At 43.0% G+C, this 18,385-nt stretch overlaps 1 protein-coding gene across 8 annotated transcripts in view; it reads right to left on the bottom strand.

Annotated features, from left to right (window-relative positions):
* The window catches only part of MAGI2 (membrane associated guanylate kinase, WW and PDZ domain containing 2), a 708,373-nt gene that overhangs the window by 292,185 nt on the left and 397,803 nt on the right, over nt 1–18,385 (bottom strand). For all 8 annotated transcript variants that reach the window (XM_044423188.1, XM_044423195.1, XM_044423191.1 and 5 more), the window contains one exon: nt 8,129–8,248. In XM_044423188.1, coding sequence (XP_044279123.1) covers nt 8,129–8,248 — 120 coding nt within the window. The remainder of the gene's footprint in view (nt 1–8,128; nt 8,249–18,385) is intronic.

Below are 18,385 nucleotides of genomic sequence, written 5' to 3'. Positions count from 1 at the left end.
TACTGCAACGGCAGCAGTGGCAATCATTAATGACCCAGGATAGTGGGATGTTTCTCCAAAGTCTAGACAGAACACAAAAGTCAGGAGATGTATCGGCAGGAGACGGGGGTGGCGAGTAGGGCGTGGACTTGGAGTTGTAGTGTTACAAAGGGGAAGGCCTGACTTAGAGTTTCATATTCAGGCACAGCTGCAGGCCGTCTCTTGTGAGGGGAGCAGGGGGTCCTCAGCCTTCCCTGTTGCAGCATCTGGGTTGGCTGAATGAACCTTGTCTACACTGGATTTGTAGACTGGGTTACTGGATCCCCAGTGCCTCAGCCATCCCAACCTGGCTTGGAAAGAAGAAGGTACAGGAAGAGCTCCCCACCTTTTGGGTAGTTTTCTGCAGGTGGATTTGGAAGGGAAACCCTGTCTTGATGTCCTCCTCTAATGTCCCACTCCATACGTCCTCATGCAGTAGGGGATTTGCACCTGCACATGGCAACCTCCACATATGCACCTGCAAAATGCATTCCTGGAGTTTACTTTGGGGACCTCAAGGCAAAAGAAGACCCAAAGGAAATACCCAAAATGGCTTCCAAAGCTCTGCTAAAATATCTGTGGTTCTCTGGGGGCTATGTAACGTTTTTTTAGAATAATATCCTGGTTTCTGTAATTGTACAGCATAGTCAACTTGTTTCCACCACCATTTCTTTGTGACACTGATTTCTACCATATCAGCAAAGCCTGGGAGTTGCCCAGTAGGACAGGGAACAAGGCTTCCAGCTCAGCTGAGCAGAATTACTTGTTACATCACCAGCTCTGAGGCCCCAGTGAGATGCTCCACAGCTGTCCCTTCCTCAGCTCCTGAGCACATTCCACATCTGGTACAGGATGCCAGAAGCCCGTGCATGCAGGACTGTGCCCTTTCAGATCTGGGCTTCTGCACAGACTTGCCGCTACATCTGCTCTTTCATAAGCCCCATCACAGCTGGTGTCCACCGAGTGAGGGAGTCACCAATTTCTAGACTGTTGGTGTCAGGAGCCACTTACTGTGCTAGAGCAGGGAACCTTTATTTCTATGCTTGGAACATTCCCCAAGCAGTTAAGTGCTCTCCGGACTAGGCTACCCCAGGTTGGTTATTCCCAACCTCCAGACAGGATGGGTTATGATATGGGCAGGGACCACATCTGAGCAACAAGTTTATCCTGGCTGTTCTGTGGTCTTTAAGCTCTGTCTCCTGGCTCCACGTCTTGGCTTGGATGTTCTGGCTCAGCCTGTGATTCCCGCTCCCAACTCCTGACTCAACTTCAACAGCTGCCTGTGATTCAGCTTCAATAGATGTTGCTCAGAAATGTCTGTTTTGCCATCCTCTCATTTATTCTCCCTTGTGTACACCATAGAACCTGGCAGTAATTTGCACGACATTCCGTATCTTTCAGGGCTAATGACCATGTCCAGTTCAATGACAGATCCTCATACAGGTGCTGAAGAAAATTCTTCCTTAATGCTAGGCCCTTATGTAGAGATATTCCTTTCATCCAAATCAGTCCCCTCACCTCCCTGGCAATATATTCAGCCCTGATTGTCTTTGTGCTCTCCTCTGTACCTAGAATGGGTGCTGTGCTGTGCTTTTGGGAAGAACACTCTGGAATTAAAGAAAAAGCACCAAAACCACAACAAAAATAGGTCCCAGTTCAAATGAGATATTTCTCCATCTTTCCCTCTTAGTGAAAAGTACCAGCTTCAGGGTCACACTACAGATCGGCCTTCCCTGTGCATGTGAATTGCGATGCAGCACACTGGAACGGCACCAAGCTAGAAAAGGCTGATACAGAAAATGTTATAATGTTTGGCTTTCCACTGCAGCAGGTTTAAATCTGGTGTGCACAAAGAAACAGAGAACGGGAAAACGAATAGATAAAAAAGGCTGTAACCAAAACTACTGTGTCCCTGATCTCCTGGTGCCCGGTAATCTAGACTTGAAATGTTGGAGAGCTTTCAAGGCAGTTGTGAATAGAAATCTAATCTGAGGCTGGGAATCTGCCGGAGTTCCTCAACTTGGCTCCCTGGATTTCAGCCCACTTTCTTTCTGCCCTAGGTTCACCTTGTGCTAAGCGCTTGCAAGGGTGTCTGGCAGGAAGAGTCCAACAGAGTTCATGGGGCTGGTTCCACACTGGGCGCCCACACACCAGCTATGCAAGAAGAGTTCTGCTTCTGCACACATGATTTGTGGGCTTTGTGTACAGTGCTTTGCACACTTTGAGCAAAGAATTGTGCACTTTGGGCAAAGAAGGGGTCTACTAGTGTTTCCAAGCTGTCACATACTTGATCTTGACTGGGAATGCTACCTGGCCAGGGCCAAGTGGGGAAAAGAAGCCTAGTGAGCACAAGATTCTGGCAAGCTCTTTGCATCTAGAGTTGTAAATTACAACTGCAAACAGGCAGCGAAATGTACTGTTGGTCCTAAAGATCCACTATGGACTCCCAGTAGAGAATATTTATTGGAGAGTGTGTATACATGTCTGAATCTGATTTTCTTCTCTTTTCCTTGATTTAGAGATCAGCTAGATCCATCTTACTGCAGATGAAAAAGGCACTCATTTATCTTACAGGGATACTTGATGTAAGACAATAACATTTTCAAGAGCTCAGATTTGATGGCTAAGTTAACACTAAAAACTCTGATATACTAATGACTGGGTGATTCAGAGAACTTAATGTTCAAAATAACACAAATATATTATTCAGCCCAGACTCTTCCATTACAATTCTGCAAAGATATTTAATGACTCAAATACAAGCATTGCAATAGGATCATTTGTGGGCATGTAGGTGTGAGTGTTCTGACCCTAGTCAGCTCCATAGATGTGAAAAACCCATCTGGATCACTCCAGTGATTTGTTCAAACTATTCTTTTAAAATGATACTGGAGAAGAACTGCCCCTTCCCACACACTCACATTTGCATACCGTCTTGTGTTCATCAAAATGTGGTAGCTTCCTAAAGCTATTTCTACCTCAAAATATATTATGATACCTTAAAAAAAAAAAACCCGTATCTTTCTCAAAGGCTACAGGGTATTTCTTCTGAGCAGAAGCTTCCACACTGCCCCTGAATTTCACACCAAGCAACAATTCCTAGCAAATATGTGAATTCTAAATTCTGTATCATAAACTGCTTTCAGCCCAAGGACCAAATTCCATTTCACAGAAGTTCTTGGGGGATAGATTCCAGGGTAGGGAATGGCTAAAGGCAATGCACTAGGGCTAAAGACAAAGAGACCAGTTAACATATACCTGTATGTTTTAGCTTAAAGCTCTCACTGTCAGTAACTAAGTGTTTAAAGCATTTCAACTTATCTGAATGGGAAAAAAAATCCTGCACGAATGCCAGGAAACCACCACTAGACCAATGCTTAGGGTAACCCAGAGGCCTGGACTATGATGCCAAGAGGACTAGATCTGGCCCCAGGGCTGGAGATTCTGCATCCCAGCTTCAAGGGTTCATCTGGACTGCACTCACCAACCCAACTGCAGAAGAGAACTACAGAAGGCTCTGTCCAATCACACTTTGCTCACTCCTTGAGGTGATTTAAAGCGACTAGCAACCAGGTTATTAATCTCACAAGCTCAGTGGTTGGGATTCACCTGGGCAAGGTTCACTAGTGCTCATTAATCAGGAGGTGGGAGTTTTGTTTTGCTTTGTGCTCACTTCTCTTGTAAAGTACCTCTGCACTAAGTCTCCTATAACCATCAGACATGCCCGTCTTTAAATCTTTTTGGCAATTTGAAGCAGAGCTGGGAATGAACAGAAAGTTTCCATTAAAAATGTTCCAGCCATGCATAGAATAATTAAATTTTGGATAATTCAACCAGAAGTATTGGAGACACTCTTTCTATTGTATCAGCTTCTGAGGAGGAGAAGATATGAGTTCAACTCCAATATACCATATTTGTTCTACAATTAATGCCTAAAGAACAGTGTTTCACTCAAAGGTATTTCAACAAAATAGTTAATTCAATACTTTCTGAACCTCAGTTTTACAGATGTAGTAATTCCCTGGTTCAATTAAGAAACAGTAGCTAAAGACAGTTATTCTGGCTAGGGCATGCTGTATCTTGTAAGTTTTTGTTCTGTTTAAGCTGACCTAGGATTGCATCCTTAGGTATATTATTCTCTTCCAGCAAAACACGCCCGGAAGTAGTTAGATTTGTAGATGTAATGCACAATTAACATTACTTTATCTCAATTTCAATCCAATTACACAATTTGTAATTAAAGTCAGGGTCGATGTCAGAGGCTTTTTCCTTGCTGGGACATACTGATGGATGCCTTACTCCAGATAAAATGTTCCAGTTCATATTTCTGCTCAAACATCTACTGTATTTGGGCATAACCAGCCGGGCTGGTTTGCATGGCACAGTGGCCCACCAAGGCTCTTTAAAACCCATGGAGAGGCTGTGGTGAATTTGGGGTGCATGAAGGCACCGTGTTGCATTAACCAACCCCTGGCAGAACAGATCATGCCTGTTTAGCCCTCACATAACCTGTACTCACCAGGTTCACAGAATGTAACAACCCAAGTGGGGCTGGAAACACAAAATGGGGGCAACGGTGGGAACTGTAACTCATCATGGGTCGTGCTGTCTGTGCCAAACAAACTGGACTATTGTGAACCTTTCCTGAATAATCTCCATAAAAACCTGAGTACAATTTTGTGAAACTCTTATCACTCTGAGTGAATCTCCTGCAGAAATGTTTCCTGGTGGATTGTGACCCTTTTTTCCCAACCCCTGTACATGTTTAAGTAATCACTTGAAGAAATGCTGACACTACAAGGTCCTTTTAGTAATAAGTCAATACTGTTGTAATTGAATTAAGCTCTTTCCATGCCGCAAACCTTGTTAGAGAAAAATATCTTGTTAAGATTTAGAGATACAGAATGCCAATTATTAAAGCAGTCAATATTTATACAGTAGGTAAAATTCATCTCAGGCAGGTTTGGAACCATCTGTCAAATAATCTTTAAATTGCAATTCATGCCAAGATATTGGAAAAAGTCAGCTTTGCAGTTTGATAATACAAACAAGATTGACAAGTTTTCTCTCTTGAGGTGGAAGAAAAACAGATGAAAGGATAATTATATTTTAATTTAATTTTCAGTTCAGAACATAAATACATACTGTACAAATGATAAAATGAATGCATAAGAGCACCGTCATGACTGCTACCAAGTACCAGAGATGCAGAGGATTATAATAGGTACAACTCAACCAAAGCTATCTACTTTGAATTCCCACTGATTGAATCAAAGAGATTAAGCATGTATTTAATTCTTCCACTGAGACCAATGACGCTTCAAAGTTTAACGGTGCTGCATGGTGGCCTAATGATTTAGAAGTTCTTTAGTTTACCAACTGGGTTCATCAGCTCTTATCTAAGCAAAGAGTAATAACAGATTTTAAAAAAACTGCCATCCTTCTGTTATCTGTATGACATGAAAGCATGTTCCTCTGGATTACTGAGCAAGCAAGGTTAGGACACTGGCTCTTAAAATGGTATTTACCTGTGGCTACAGGTACAAACACAGTGGCCCAGCTGGACTGTCTAGGGCCTCCACTTGCACTGTGCTTTTATTTTATTTTATTTGGAATTGTGTGTGTCCATGGAAGAGAGATGGTTTCTTTCTCTTCTATTTCCCCCTTCCCTCACCCATCAGTATATTATCTGGAAAAGGGATGCTCATTAAACTGCCAAGCAGTGACAGGGAAGGAGAAACCTCACTGCTCCTGCGGTACCCGCCCCCCTCCCCCGAGATACCTGTGGGAGAGGGAGGAGACACCCTACCCCCCCCACCAGTGTGCCCAATTATCTGTGTGGCACATTCAGGCTATTTTATTCATTTGATAAAAATGTCTGTGGGGGCTGGAGTGGCTGGGAATCACTGCAGACATGCAAATATACATAGGTGGGAAAAGGGGGAGCCCCTCTCAGGATTGCAGAGGACCAGTCAGGAGGAGGCTGCTGTGGTTGGTCCATAGGCAAGAACAGGAAAAGTGGGCGATGGCGCTTGTGCAGGCTGTCGGGTTGCATGGCCAGGCTGGGAGGACGGAATGGGGAGTGTAGAAACTGGGATGCTGGGATCACTACGTCACTGTCTGATGAGTAAGTTCAGGCCCAAATTCATGTGCTGTGGAAACAGTGCGGGGTTCTTTGCCATGCGGTGTGAGCCCTGCCATTATCTCTAAGAGCTCTCCCAACACATATGAGGAGGCTATCCCCACTTTGTGGTGGATCTCCTCTCCTCTCCTCTCCTCTCCTCTCCTCTCCTCTCCTCTCCAGAACCTTTGTAAGTATTCAGCAACAGGAACCCCCCACCCCAACTGACAGATGAATATTCCTAATTGAGTACCTCTTCTTCCTGGGGAGTAGACCTGATCATTTCTGGTCCCTGCTTCTTTGTGGAATGGCCATTTAGTATCACTTTCTTGCTGCGGTAGTCCTACTAGTTCCAGCCAGAATTTCTGTTGTGAGCCAGCCAGAGAGCTTTAACTATTGGCTGGTATAGAAATTAAATAAACAAATAAATTGCAGTTGCGGGGAGAAGCCTCCCAAACACCCAAGAGGCTGTCACCACCTCTGACTTTCTTTTTCCTTGTCCCAGGGTAAAGCTGTCAAAAATATACATTCTTCCATAAACCCCCAGAGGCAGTGCACAATCACACTGAAGCCTACACTATTCCTTGAAAGAAAAATGAAACCATACTGTTGGGCAATATATTACAGCTGTGCAAAATGCGCATGGCTTTAATGTATAGCTCATATATCCATAACTTCAAGGGATACCCAGTCGGAAAAAGCCTCAGGCTTGATACTGTGGTACTGCATGTATAGCACCATTTATTCAAGTTTGTTCCTTAAATACAAGATAGCAATGAAGTGCAAATGGCATTAAATTCAGTGCTACCATTTTTATTGACATGAAACTGTACCTATCTTAAAGTCGACACTCTGTGCTGATTAGGTAAGAAAGATTTATTCTACTCTGGCTATTTATAACTCCAGTAATACATTTGTTTTGGTAGCGTGGTGTCAGATATAACTTTAAATTGTTTTCTTCATTAGAAAATATTCAGGAAAAAGACATTTTCATAACAAGTCTAGATTGTACAAACATGCTTGTCAAAAAGCATCTGTCTGTATCAAAATATTAACCTTTTTATAATTAGGTTGAAATACTGATTTCCATATACTAATGTACTTTTCGCAAGCATCTAGTTTTTATCATGCTCAATGACTCCCTGCATGTTTTGGAGCCAGTCCTACTCTGGTACAATGCAACATACATTTATTTCATGCCCATGTTTTTTATGATCTTGAACAAGGTTGACGAGGTGAATCAACAGTAACCGGAGACGCATCATTAAACTGCCAGCTTTTCACTCTCAAGCAGATATTTTTACATCTCCATATCACTGAAATTCCCTGTCTATTTGCACCAGGTCATTAAGATGCCAGATTCCATCCCTCCCCTCCACTACACACCTCCTTTTTAGAATTTTGCAAAAACTTACACCACATTATAAAGTTTTCTCTCCAACTTTTCAAAGTGCTGCTTCAGCTTTCAGTTTGCAAGGATCTCTGCAGCACTGTAGAAAAATACAGTGGAACTCTCTCTGTGCTGTGTGTGTGTGCGCAGATGCGCACGCATGGATAATGGGGGGCAGTGGGAACTGTCTATGCCAATACAGGATTTTCATGCACAACCTCTGTCCTGGAAATGTGCTGAATGAGCAAGTCAGGTATTGGGTATAATGAGGAAAAAGTCATCACAAACGATTACGAAACGGGGAAGCTGTTCAGCGGCATGACAGCTTAACTTTGCAGGTGGGCGACCGTCTAGCAATCACTTGTCATTCGCTCTTGCCTGGGACAGGCCTGATGAAACATCCCAATTACAGTGGACCCATGTATACCGAGCTTTGTCAAAGGGGGGGGGGAGCACAACCTTCCTATAATTGCTCTATGGCTCCTCAGAAATTTAAGATAATGCGTACCATGATGCAATCTAAAAGGATGCCCTAATGTGACTCTAGAAAATGGAGGGGAAGGGAGTTAAAGCAAATTTTATAGTAAGATGGCACTTACCTTCATATGTCCCACTTTCTAAAAGAGCACCACTTTTCTCTAGTTCCATAAAATCTTCAACAGTGATGAAAATGTAATCCACACCAGGGACTTCCCCCTCCTTATGAGGCCTTGTAGTGCCTAATTTAAAAGGGAAAAAAGTACTGCTATTATGCTTGCTACTTGATTATTCAAGCTGATTTCAGGTTTTATTTGTTGCATGCTTTCATCTAAAACAGCAGCAGCAACTAAAGTTGCTAATAGAAGTGTTCAATAAGACACGCAGCATCCCCAGCATTTCTAGGCAGGGCCAAGAAAAAGAAATCCACCTGAAACCCTAGAGAGACTGTACCTGCCAGCCTAGTTAGCAGCAATTAACTCAATCAGCCTTCCCCATCCTGGTGCTGCTCAGATGCTCTGACTTCAACTCCCATCAGCCCCAGTCAGTATAGCTGATAATAAGGAATGCTGGAAATGGTGGTGTGAAGCATCTAGCAGGCAGATCTGCATACCTGATTTGGGCAGAATGAGCTGGATAGACCATGACCTGATTCAGGAAACTAAAGTTTCCTGTGCTTGATGCATTAATGTAAGTATAGCCCAATTAGTCAAAGTTGTCCCTAACCTATTTGGGTGGCCTCAATTGTACTCATGCCTCCTGGTGAAATATATAGTTATAGGAGGCAATTCATGTATTTTATTGTGTTCATGTATTTAAAGCATTTATATCCTACCCTTCTGCCAGAAAATATCTTAGTGTAGCTTATAAATCACTGCAAAGGAGGCAGGCCCTGCCCTCAGGTGTATATTTTAAAAAGCCATAGCACAAAAGGAAAGGGGATGGGGAGAGGAAAGGAAAACAATACCAATTCTTAATATGAGATTTTTGATGAATAGCTGTAATGAAGATGAAATACAGAAAATGGAAGGAAAGAACAAAGAAGGGACTTCTCAAAGTGTTACCACCCCAACTTGACCCAACAACATCAACAACAACTTCTGTCCATCTAGGAACTTCCCTGGCAAAACTGGCAGCCTCCATTACAGAATCTCAGGTCATGGGGAACCTGAAGCTGCAGTCTCCTCACAGTGGTGAATTGCTTTTGATTTGCAGCATTCTGTAGTGAGTAGCCTTGCCCTCCAAGCAAGCATGCAGCTGTGACTTGCAGCATCCATATCATTACTTGACGGTCTAGGCTTTCTGAAACTAGGCAGCAGTTTGCAGCTGCCTTACTTGGGGGCTAGGGTAAGATCCCCCTACATGGTCACTATATTGCTCCCAGGTGTCAGCATCTGCAAGGCGACATGGCCTCCCCAGTGGCTTGTTAGAGCAGGCAACTTGGTTCATGCTCCAAGTGCTTGCAGGACGGGGATCAGGGACGGAACCGCTGTAGCCACAGAACCCAGCTGGAAGCCACAGGAGGTGCTACACAAGCAGCACAAGTCTTTGCGGTGGCTGCTTTGTGTTCCTGATCTGCCTCCAGTCTTGCAGCTTCTTCATCTGTGCTCTGACTCCTGCCCATTCCTGGCTTTGCCTTGCCTTGCCTTGGGTCCTGCATCTTCGCCTGACGTCTGTTCCTTGCCTTGCTTTTGGCCCTGCCATGCCTAGCTGGTATCGGACTCTTACTTATGCCTGACTTCACCTTTGTCTTGGCCTTAGCAAATCTGGCCAAGACCCTAGTCTGAGTATTCCATTTGTAGACACCTGCGGGTGGCATTGTAGAGCTGATGCTGGGTATGATGTGAGTTGCTTTATGGATTTCTGACCTAACATGGTGATGAGGAAATAGTTCATCTATGCGGTTGTGAACTTAATGATTTGATCCTGAATGAGGTTGTAGCTTTCCAATTTGAATCCCAGTACAGATGATTATTACATCCATGTCTAAGGGCCTGGGTTTCCAGTGAAAGTATGTGTATCTCTGCAGTTTTGACCTTGTAAGCCAGTGAAGGTGGGATTCTGCCCTCTAGCCAGGGGGCTCCCTTCAACCAGCCATAGCTGCAGCCAGGAAATAGCTTGAGATCTTTCTGACAGGTTCCCAAACAGACCTTTCCATGATGGATCTGGAAAGGTTGCACCTGGGGAGCAGAGGCAAATCTCTCTTCATGCTGGTGATGTGAGACAAGGTTGTCAGCTTAGAGGAGAACAGTTGAACAGTATTGATCTTGGATGTGGAGGGTTGCAAAAAGACCAGCTACAGTGGCTTCAATCAGGGCAACAAGCACGTATAACAAAAGCCTGAGTCAATTCGCATGGGAAAGGTGCTACCCACAGAACTACTGATGTTGCCCTCCTGGAAGCCAAAGCCACACAACAGCACTTGCTAGGTTTCCCAGGGAACTTGCTGTGCAAGCCAGTGCGAGCAATGTTGTAAAGCACAGATTTCTGCTAGCACAACAGTAGCAGTGTTAGTGGTAGCACACTGATTATCTTGCCTTTCAAAGCTCCTGTTCACCTGCAGCTCATTATCATGGGTGTGCAGTTCCAAAACATAACCCTTGACATGCTCTGATTGTCTAGCAGTGCCAGAGGTTATATTTCAGGATCAGGCTGACAATGTATGTATGCAGCAAGTTGTCCTCCATTTCCCCCTGTAACTGTGTAACGCAACTATTTTCTGTCAGTATACAAAGTAGCACAAGCATGTCTGAGTCACTTGGACTGTCTCTCTGTTGCATGATAAGGGCCATTATCTCAACCCCACTGGCTGAAAGAATCAGGTGTTACAATGAATAAGTCTTCTGACAGATAATGCAGCATCCTGGCCTTTGTTATTCTGCTCTAAACAACACAAGATTTGATGCTAAAAGCAGTGGCTATTTAAAAGGAAAGAGCACTTGCCAAAACATGTAATTTGCATCTTTTGCTCAAGCTTTTCCTACCTCTAATGTTGATGCAACTACTCAGAGCAATTAAAGGACATTATGGTTCCAGGTGGGCTGCCTCACAATAACAACATCACTGAATTGCCCATGGCCATTGCCCAAATGCTTTAAATACTGTTATCCTTCCCGATTTCTTCTACTAGTTTCTTTACAAATAGACAACCAGAGCTGTCCACTAATCAAGTGACACTGTAGGAAAACGTATATCCATAGACCTATTCCTGGTAATCAAGACCAACAAACTCACAGCCATGTATAAAAAGGGAGAAAGAGCCTGTTACTTGGCATCGCAATCCTAGATAAACTTAAAAGGACACACGGGATTGTGTGATACTGTTAGAAACATTCTTTCCTTTCCTTCAGAAGAGAAAAATACTCTGAGCATGCAGAGAGTTCTTTTTTAAACTTTGTTGCAACAAAGGGAGCCAGATTGGCTTCCTTCCCTTCTTCCAGCTCAACTCAGCACATGTTCAGATCTCATTTATGGCCGCTTCTTCCCTCTTTTCCCCGCATTGGCCAGGGTACTGGGAGGTTACAGATCTTTTCCACCTGCCCATCCCAGGAGGCGGCAACCTTAAACACTCAAAGAGCCATTTGGACCCGTTTCCCACAGAAAAGAAAACACCAGGAGCCACAAAACCCTTTTGACATCTAAAATGAAGGTAATACAGCATATATCATTTTTTACCTTTATGCTATGTATAAAAAAACTATAGTGTGTTGCATTTATGAAATCAATGAACTGCTACAGAGAAAACAATTTTTTTATTTCTGCATGCAACAAAAACATTTTGAACTCCGAAAAAAAGATGATGGGTTGAAGGTTACTGTAAAATAAAATACTCAATGTCTATTTGAGTCCTCCTTGTATTTATGAAATAAAAACCCAAGCTTAAATTATGATTTTTGCTCAGATCAACCTTCCACATCAGTTTCGAAATGGCTTTTTATCTCTCATCTCCATCCGGATATTTTTCAGCAAAGGTGTTTATTCTGGAAATGTCTTGCAACATTCAACTTTTTGTTGTTTGCCAATTTCTCACCACATATTAAGCATACTGGTAAACCAGTCTCATCAGCAGTGAAAGCAAATGAATCTGCCCACGTACCATTAAATGTTCTGTTTTCTTCTGAAACTGTTTTCTTGGATTTATCCATGGTTGGCCTACCGGGAGTTGAAAAGCTCAATAAATCGCGTGCCGGCGGGTGTCGCACATTGGCGGTTGTAACGCATATTTTGAGCAACAGGGAACCGCAGCAGAGGGATGAAAGAGCCACATGTGGTTCCGGAGCCATGGGCTGCTAACCGCTGGCCTACCTTGCGCCAGTTCTTCCCTCCCACTTGGTCCCTCCCAGGTGAATTATAATGAGCTTATTTCCTATGCAGGGTGTGTTTGTTAATAGTCATGAGGTCATTCATTGAGCAAGTTTTCTGCTATCTTGTCTACCTGCCAATTTCCTCACACTCTGTGCTATCTGATCTCAGCCTTTCCTCACACTCTGTGCTAGCTGATCTCAGCCCCCACCCTTTAGGTTAATGAATTTTCTTTGTTACCTTTTCTTTTTTCTTTTTTTTATTTTTTGATTTATATCCTGCCTTTTTCCAACAAAGGGCTCAAGGCAGCTTATATCTCCTCCTCCATCTTATCCCCACAACAACAACCCTGTGAGGTAGGCTGGGCTGAGAGTCCGTGACTGGCCCAAAGTCACCCAGTTGGCTCCATGGCTGAGCGGGGACTCGAACCCAGATCATCTGAGTCCCAGTCCCATCCTCTTCACCACTACGCCACACTGGCTCTTCCTACTTCCTGGTTCCAATCATCCTTTCATCCCTATCAATACTGAGACTGCAAGCCCAAAAGAGAAAGAAAAGATCTGGAAAGATTGTATAGCAAGACCCTCATATCTCCTGGTTCAGTTACTGCATTGTTGCTTAACTGCAGTTGACTTTGGTCTGAGAAGTCGTAAAGGGCCATAGAGTGCCAGTTGTAAAGTGCTTCCTTTAAGTGAGAATACTGAAAAACAAATAATCATATGCTGAGGCTGCTAGGGTTTATGGTAAGACCATATCTTCTGTCCATGACATTGTGAAAAAAGAAATGTATATGTACAGCATTTAGTGTTTGCTGTTTTCCGTGGTTTCAGGTATCCGTTTGGGAGCTTGGAACCTATCCCAGCAGATAGGGAGTCCTGTTGTACCTGGAGAGCAGAAGCAAATCTCTCTCTATGCGGGTTTTGTGAGGCATAAAGAAAAGGAAAAAAAAAAGAATATGCTTGTTTTGTACAGAATCCCAGCTTTGATGGCTGCAAAAACATTCCAAAAAGCATAGGAAATGTTGAATAAGAAGTTCAGGAGGATTTCAACACCATATGGTGTTCCCCATCCCTCCCTGTGATAACTAGAATAAACCAAATAACATGTAGAAATTGGTAATAATTGATGTTATTTCTTTGGCTAATAATAATAATAATTATTATTTACATTTCTATTCTGTCCATAGCCAAAGCTCTCCGGGCGGTTTACAGCATGAAATCACCCATCTAGATTTCAACCAGGCATGACCCTGTTGAACTTCCAAAATTAGGCAGGATCAGGCACTCCTCAATGCAGAATGTAATTCTTCTTTGTAATATCAAACATCCTTTCTCTTAAATGGAGGGGAGGGGAATGGAAAAGTTGACTTGATCTAAAGACATATTACTATTAGTGGAATAAAATCAGTGAGATAAGGAAGCAGGATAAAGGATATGAACAGTATGGGGAATCCCACACTGACACTGTTGATTTCACAAAATTGTATTATTAACAGAGGAAGACCAGCAGACTTAGGCCTGTAGCAGTTGAAGACAACTGCAGTAAAACTGATAGTCCACACATAACTTTTAAAAATGCACTGTCAATAATGGCTTATTATGGATTATCCGGATTTGTAGTTCAGTAATAATGTCAGGGATGCTAATAATGCCATGAATGTACAGCACAGTTATTCCAGTATTCCAGGTGAATTTTAGAATGCTTAGATATGATGCATAAACCATTCCATCTGGCTGAAGCAGAAGAACCGGAAAATAGGTCCACTCCACTGAAAGCCCGTTAGTATCCTCCTTTCCCTGAACTGTCAGTATAAGACCACTGTGCCTTTAAGAATTGTGCCTGCCTTCCCCTTTCCTTAACATCACTTTCCTCCTGAGTTGCGTCTTCAAATTGTAACGGTGAAGGCAAGCACCATTTGCCCGAATAATGGAGTAAAAATTACTTAAAACGAATGGATGAACAATATCATAATATCATAGAACAGTTGGAAGTGTCCAAGAAGGCCATCAGGTGAAACCCTCGGCCCAGTGCAGGACTCCTAGTTAAAGCATGGCTGCCAGCCTAACAGATGGCTGGCAGCTGCACCTGGGATGCCTCCGGTGTGGGAGAGCCCACATCCTTCCTGGGGAATCGGTTCCACTGTCATATTGCTCTAACAGTCAAGAAGTTTTTCACCCAGAATTTAGCTTCCTGTAATAAACTGCTTAAACCCGGGTGTGGAGCTTGTGGCTTGTGGAACAACCTTCAGAGGCTGTGGGACTCCAATGTCCAGCTGCTCCAGCCACCATGGCGAATGGTTAGGGATGGCTGCAATTGTAGCCCAGCCTCTAAAGCGTCCATGCCATCCCTGGCTTAAACCAATATGGATGTACTTAAAATTAACCAAGTACATCCTGCCCTGTAGCATTTAAACAGGTATGTTTTCAAACCCTACACAATGAATGAGAACTGGACACCTCACTTCCTTTTCTAAATACAGTGTATCAGGCTGCCATGACATATGCTATTCACAAAGGCCTAAATTAGTATACCGCCCATATTAACAGTGCATTATATCCCACACTGTTGTGATATTAGAAGCCCTGCATAGGATCTTTTTAGGTTGAAACTGTGTGGGGCCAAGCAGTCTGATCTGGATGACTTCATCCTGAGTACCCTGACTAAGTATCTACTGTGAGGTTAACTAGGGGACTGCTGTTTCTCCAAGCCCAAGGGGCACTTTGTCCTCAAAAGACTTTTTCTCCCTCTTGGAAATCGCTTCCTTGGGATGTACTTCCAACCAGCTTGAATTATATGCTCAATTTGCTGACACCATGACAATCCTTGTGTCCTCTGTGTGGCAGATGGGAAGCAGGAAGGCATGCATATGGGAGAGCTGTATAATTTATATGTCTTTTGTTTCTTAGCTGTTTCTAAGGCATTTAGAATGTGGGAATTGAGGCAACCCTTCAATTACAAAGACAAGAACTTTGCTAGTTCCCAGTATGGATACACTGGGGGGCTTGTTCCTACTGGCCCCATCCTCAATTGCCACACACCGAGTGGAAGACTCACAGGAAGGAAAAGTTCTGAACAGGGATTTCATGAGCAGGTGTGAGTGCAGCACCAATGAGTCTGAGCTTTGAATTGACAGACAGCTAAATTTAGTTCTCATTTCACCCACAAAATCTCTAGGTGGCCTTTAGGTGAACAACTATTATCTCGATGCCAGCCCCGCTTTGCCGCAGTGATGTTGTGAAGATTAATTCATGTGGAATGGTTTGAATCCTTAAGGTGCACCATGTACACAGTGCAACTGCTGGATTTTATACTTTCAGAACAGAAGGAATCAAACTTTTCTGCCTGACTTGTTTGCAACAATTCATACGAAACCTGAAATGACCACATCACCTGCTAGTTCATTCCAATGTCTGTGCAGATACCCCAACTTCAAAATCAAGTCAGTCCTGGCCCGTTTTTGTGCCCTGCCTCTGAAGATATTGAAAGCATGTGTACATCTGGTGACCTCTTGGTTGTTTAAGAAGGACCTTATGCTCATGTGGATATTGTATAAATGGTTATTGTTGTAACTAGTATTATTACAACAAATAGATAAGAAAACAAAGGAAGCTGCAAAGAAACACCACGAGACAATGTAAGCATATTGTATTTTCCAGAAACACAAAGAACAATATTTTGGAATTGAGATAATGTGATCTCCCCATACCAACATCAGTTGCTCCTACAACTGCAAAGTGGTTGCACAAATATTAAGGGACAATAATCTCTTATTATAAAAATCCTGACCCCTTAATAAAATATTAAGGGACCGGGATACCTGAAGGAATGTCTCCTTCCATATATGCCCTCACGCCCCTTAAGATTAGTGAGGGAGGCCCTACTCCAAGAACTCTCCCTGAAGGAGATAAAAAGGGCATCTACTCGGAGTAGGGCCTTCTCTGTGGTGCCACCCAGATTATGGAATGTGATCCCCGGAGAAGTTCACCTGGCACTGAGCTTATACTCTTGGCACCAGGTCAAAACCTTTTTATTTAACCGGTACTTTAAAAACTAATATTTAATGCAATAGTCGTGCTTTATTGGTTATATGTTATTTATTGCTTGGATGATTGTTTTAATGTATTCAATTTTATTGATTGTTTTTAATGTATTGATTGTGAGCTATCCCGAGGATGACATATAAAAGTTTTAAATACAATAAATAAATAAAATATTGACCCCGGTCACTCATAGTGCCAATATGTGAACCGGCTGCTCTACATGGCATCTGGTGCGTTCCTCAGTTTGCTTCCAGTAAAACCGCTTTATGTTCACAGTTTATGAACATGACATCTAAACCCAGACATGGGCATCTGAGCCTGGATACCCCAAACACCACACAAATCATAAGTGAACTCTGCTTTTGTAGCCCTAAATAACACAGACCTTTAAATAATATATATTATGCTCACTCCCTATGAATGGGGGGTGGCGGTGGTTGTAGCTTCATGACCCACAAAGAGGTAACTGTAGGTTGTTTACTAAAAGTAGAAATGAGGAGCCTCATTGGTCTACTTTTAGTAAACCACACAGCAGGCCTGTGCCTGCTCATACCCAAGAATCCACAGATCGTCTTGACATACAAACCAGGCCCATGGCTATCCTCAGTGGTGTAACCCAGCTCCGTCTTCTGAACATTAAAGATGTCTTTATTCTATACAGACTTTGCAGCTCCTTTTTTCTGTGCCCAAGTACCTGTCTAGTGCCAGAGAGATCACTGTTTTGAGGATAGGAAATCACTCTGTGCAACCGCTAAAATAAAACTGGAGCAGGCTTTGACTGACAATATGGATCACATGACACAATTTCCAGCTGTAGGAGAAAATAAACTATTAATGTAAAACAAAGCCTTAGGGGAAATATCTTTTATTCAATTTCTAGCAAGATGGACTGAAATGAGGTATCCCAAGCATATGATGCTTCATGGGTTTTCCAGATGCATACGAAAGTAAATGCATGTTCCGCAGCTGAAACAGCTTGTTACTGTCTGATGTATGCAAGGCTTCTCACGCCTTAATACAGCCAGAGGGCTCCTACAGAATTGGATTGCTAATCTTTAATAAACATCAGATGAGACCTTAATATGACCTTGCACACACCTTGCCCCAGCAAGTCATCCCAATATTTAATGAGCTCTTTTTGTTCAGTCTTCCACTTTACATCAGAATTATATTGCCACAAGGAATAAAACTGGCTGAGAATTTCCACCCACCCCTGACAGTACATAAAACAGAGAAATTCTACATTTGTGTTGATCATCTCGACTCCCAGATGGTGCTAGCAGTGCACATTCTTTTCAAGGAAGCTGATTTTGTATTTACTACAAGATGGGAAGTGCCAAGGTGCTTCTGTGTGATCAGAGCGGCACAGTAAAAGACACCACCATAAATGTTTACAAATCTCTCCCCAGCCAAGAACTGTGATAAGGAAAAGGCAGCATTCCTACGGTGTGCCAGGACACCTTCCTATAAATACACCTTCATGTTTCCAAGAAGCATCTCTGCAGACTTATACAGGTGGTCACACTGAGGGTCATTTGTGTACAAACACAACTAGGGAGTGCATGTATGAAATGGAAATGAGAGAGCTAGAACAATCCGCCTGCTGTGTAAATACTCATGCATAAACTTACAATATTTTGCTTGACCTTGATAAATGCAGTCATTTTAGGGATGTAAGAAAATGTCCACAGAAATACAATTCGATAGAATGCTCCATACAGTTAGAAGGTTTTGGAAACAACCATAGCTCTGTAGCATATACTTCAGATGCAAAAGGTTTCAGGTTTAGTTGCTGGCATTTCCAGATAAGAATATAAAAGGAGCCATGCGGAATCAGAGCAAAAGCATTGGCTCACAAAGTGGCTAACCAACAGCCTCTTGCCTGAGGGAAGCTCATAAGCAGGACATGAGTGCAAGAGCTTTCCTAGACGGAGCTGAGAAAGACTCCCACCTGAAATGCTGAAGAACCACTGCCAGGGTTCAGCTAGCTAGACAGATAGTGTTGACAGCCAAGGTTCCTCCTTCGGGGATTCCAAC

This window comes from Varanus komodoensis, unplaced genomic scaffold, assembly GCF_004798865.1.
Source record: "Varanus komodoensis strain SLA01 unplaced genomic scaffold, ASM479886v1 scaffold13_3, whole genome shotgun sequence".
NCBI lineage: Eukaryota > Metazoa > Chordata > Lepidosauria > Squamata > Varanidae > Varanus > Varanus komodoensis.
This window is presented reverse-complemented; position numbering and strand designations above follow the sequence as displayed.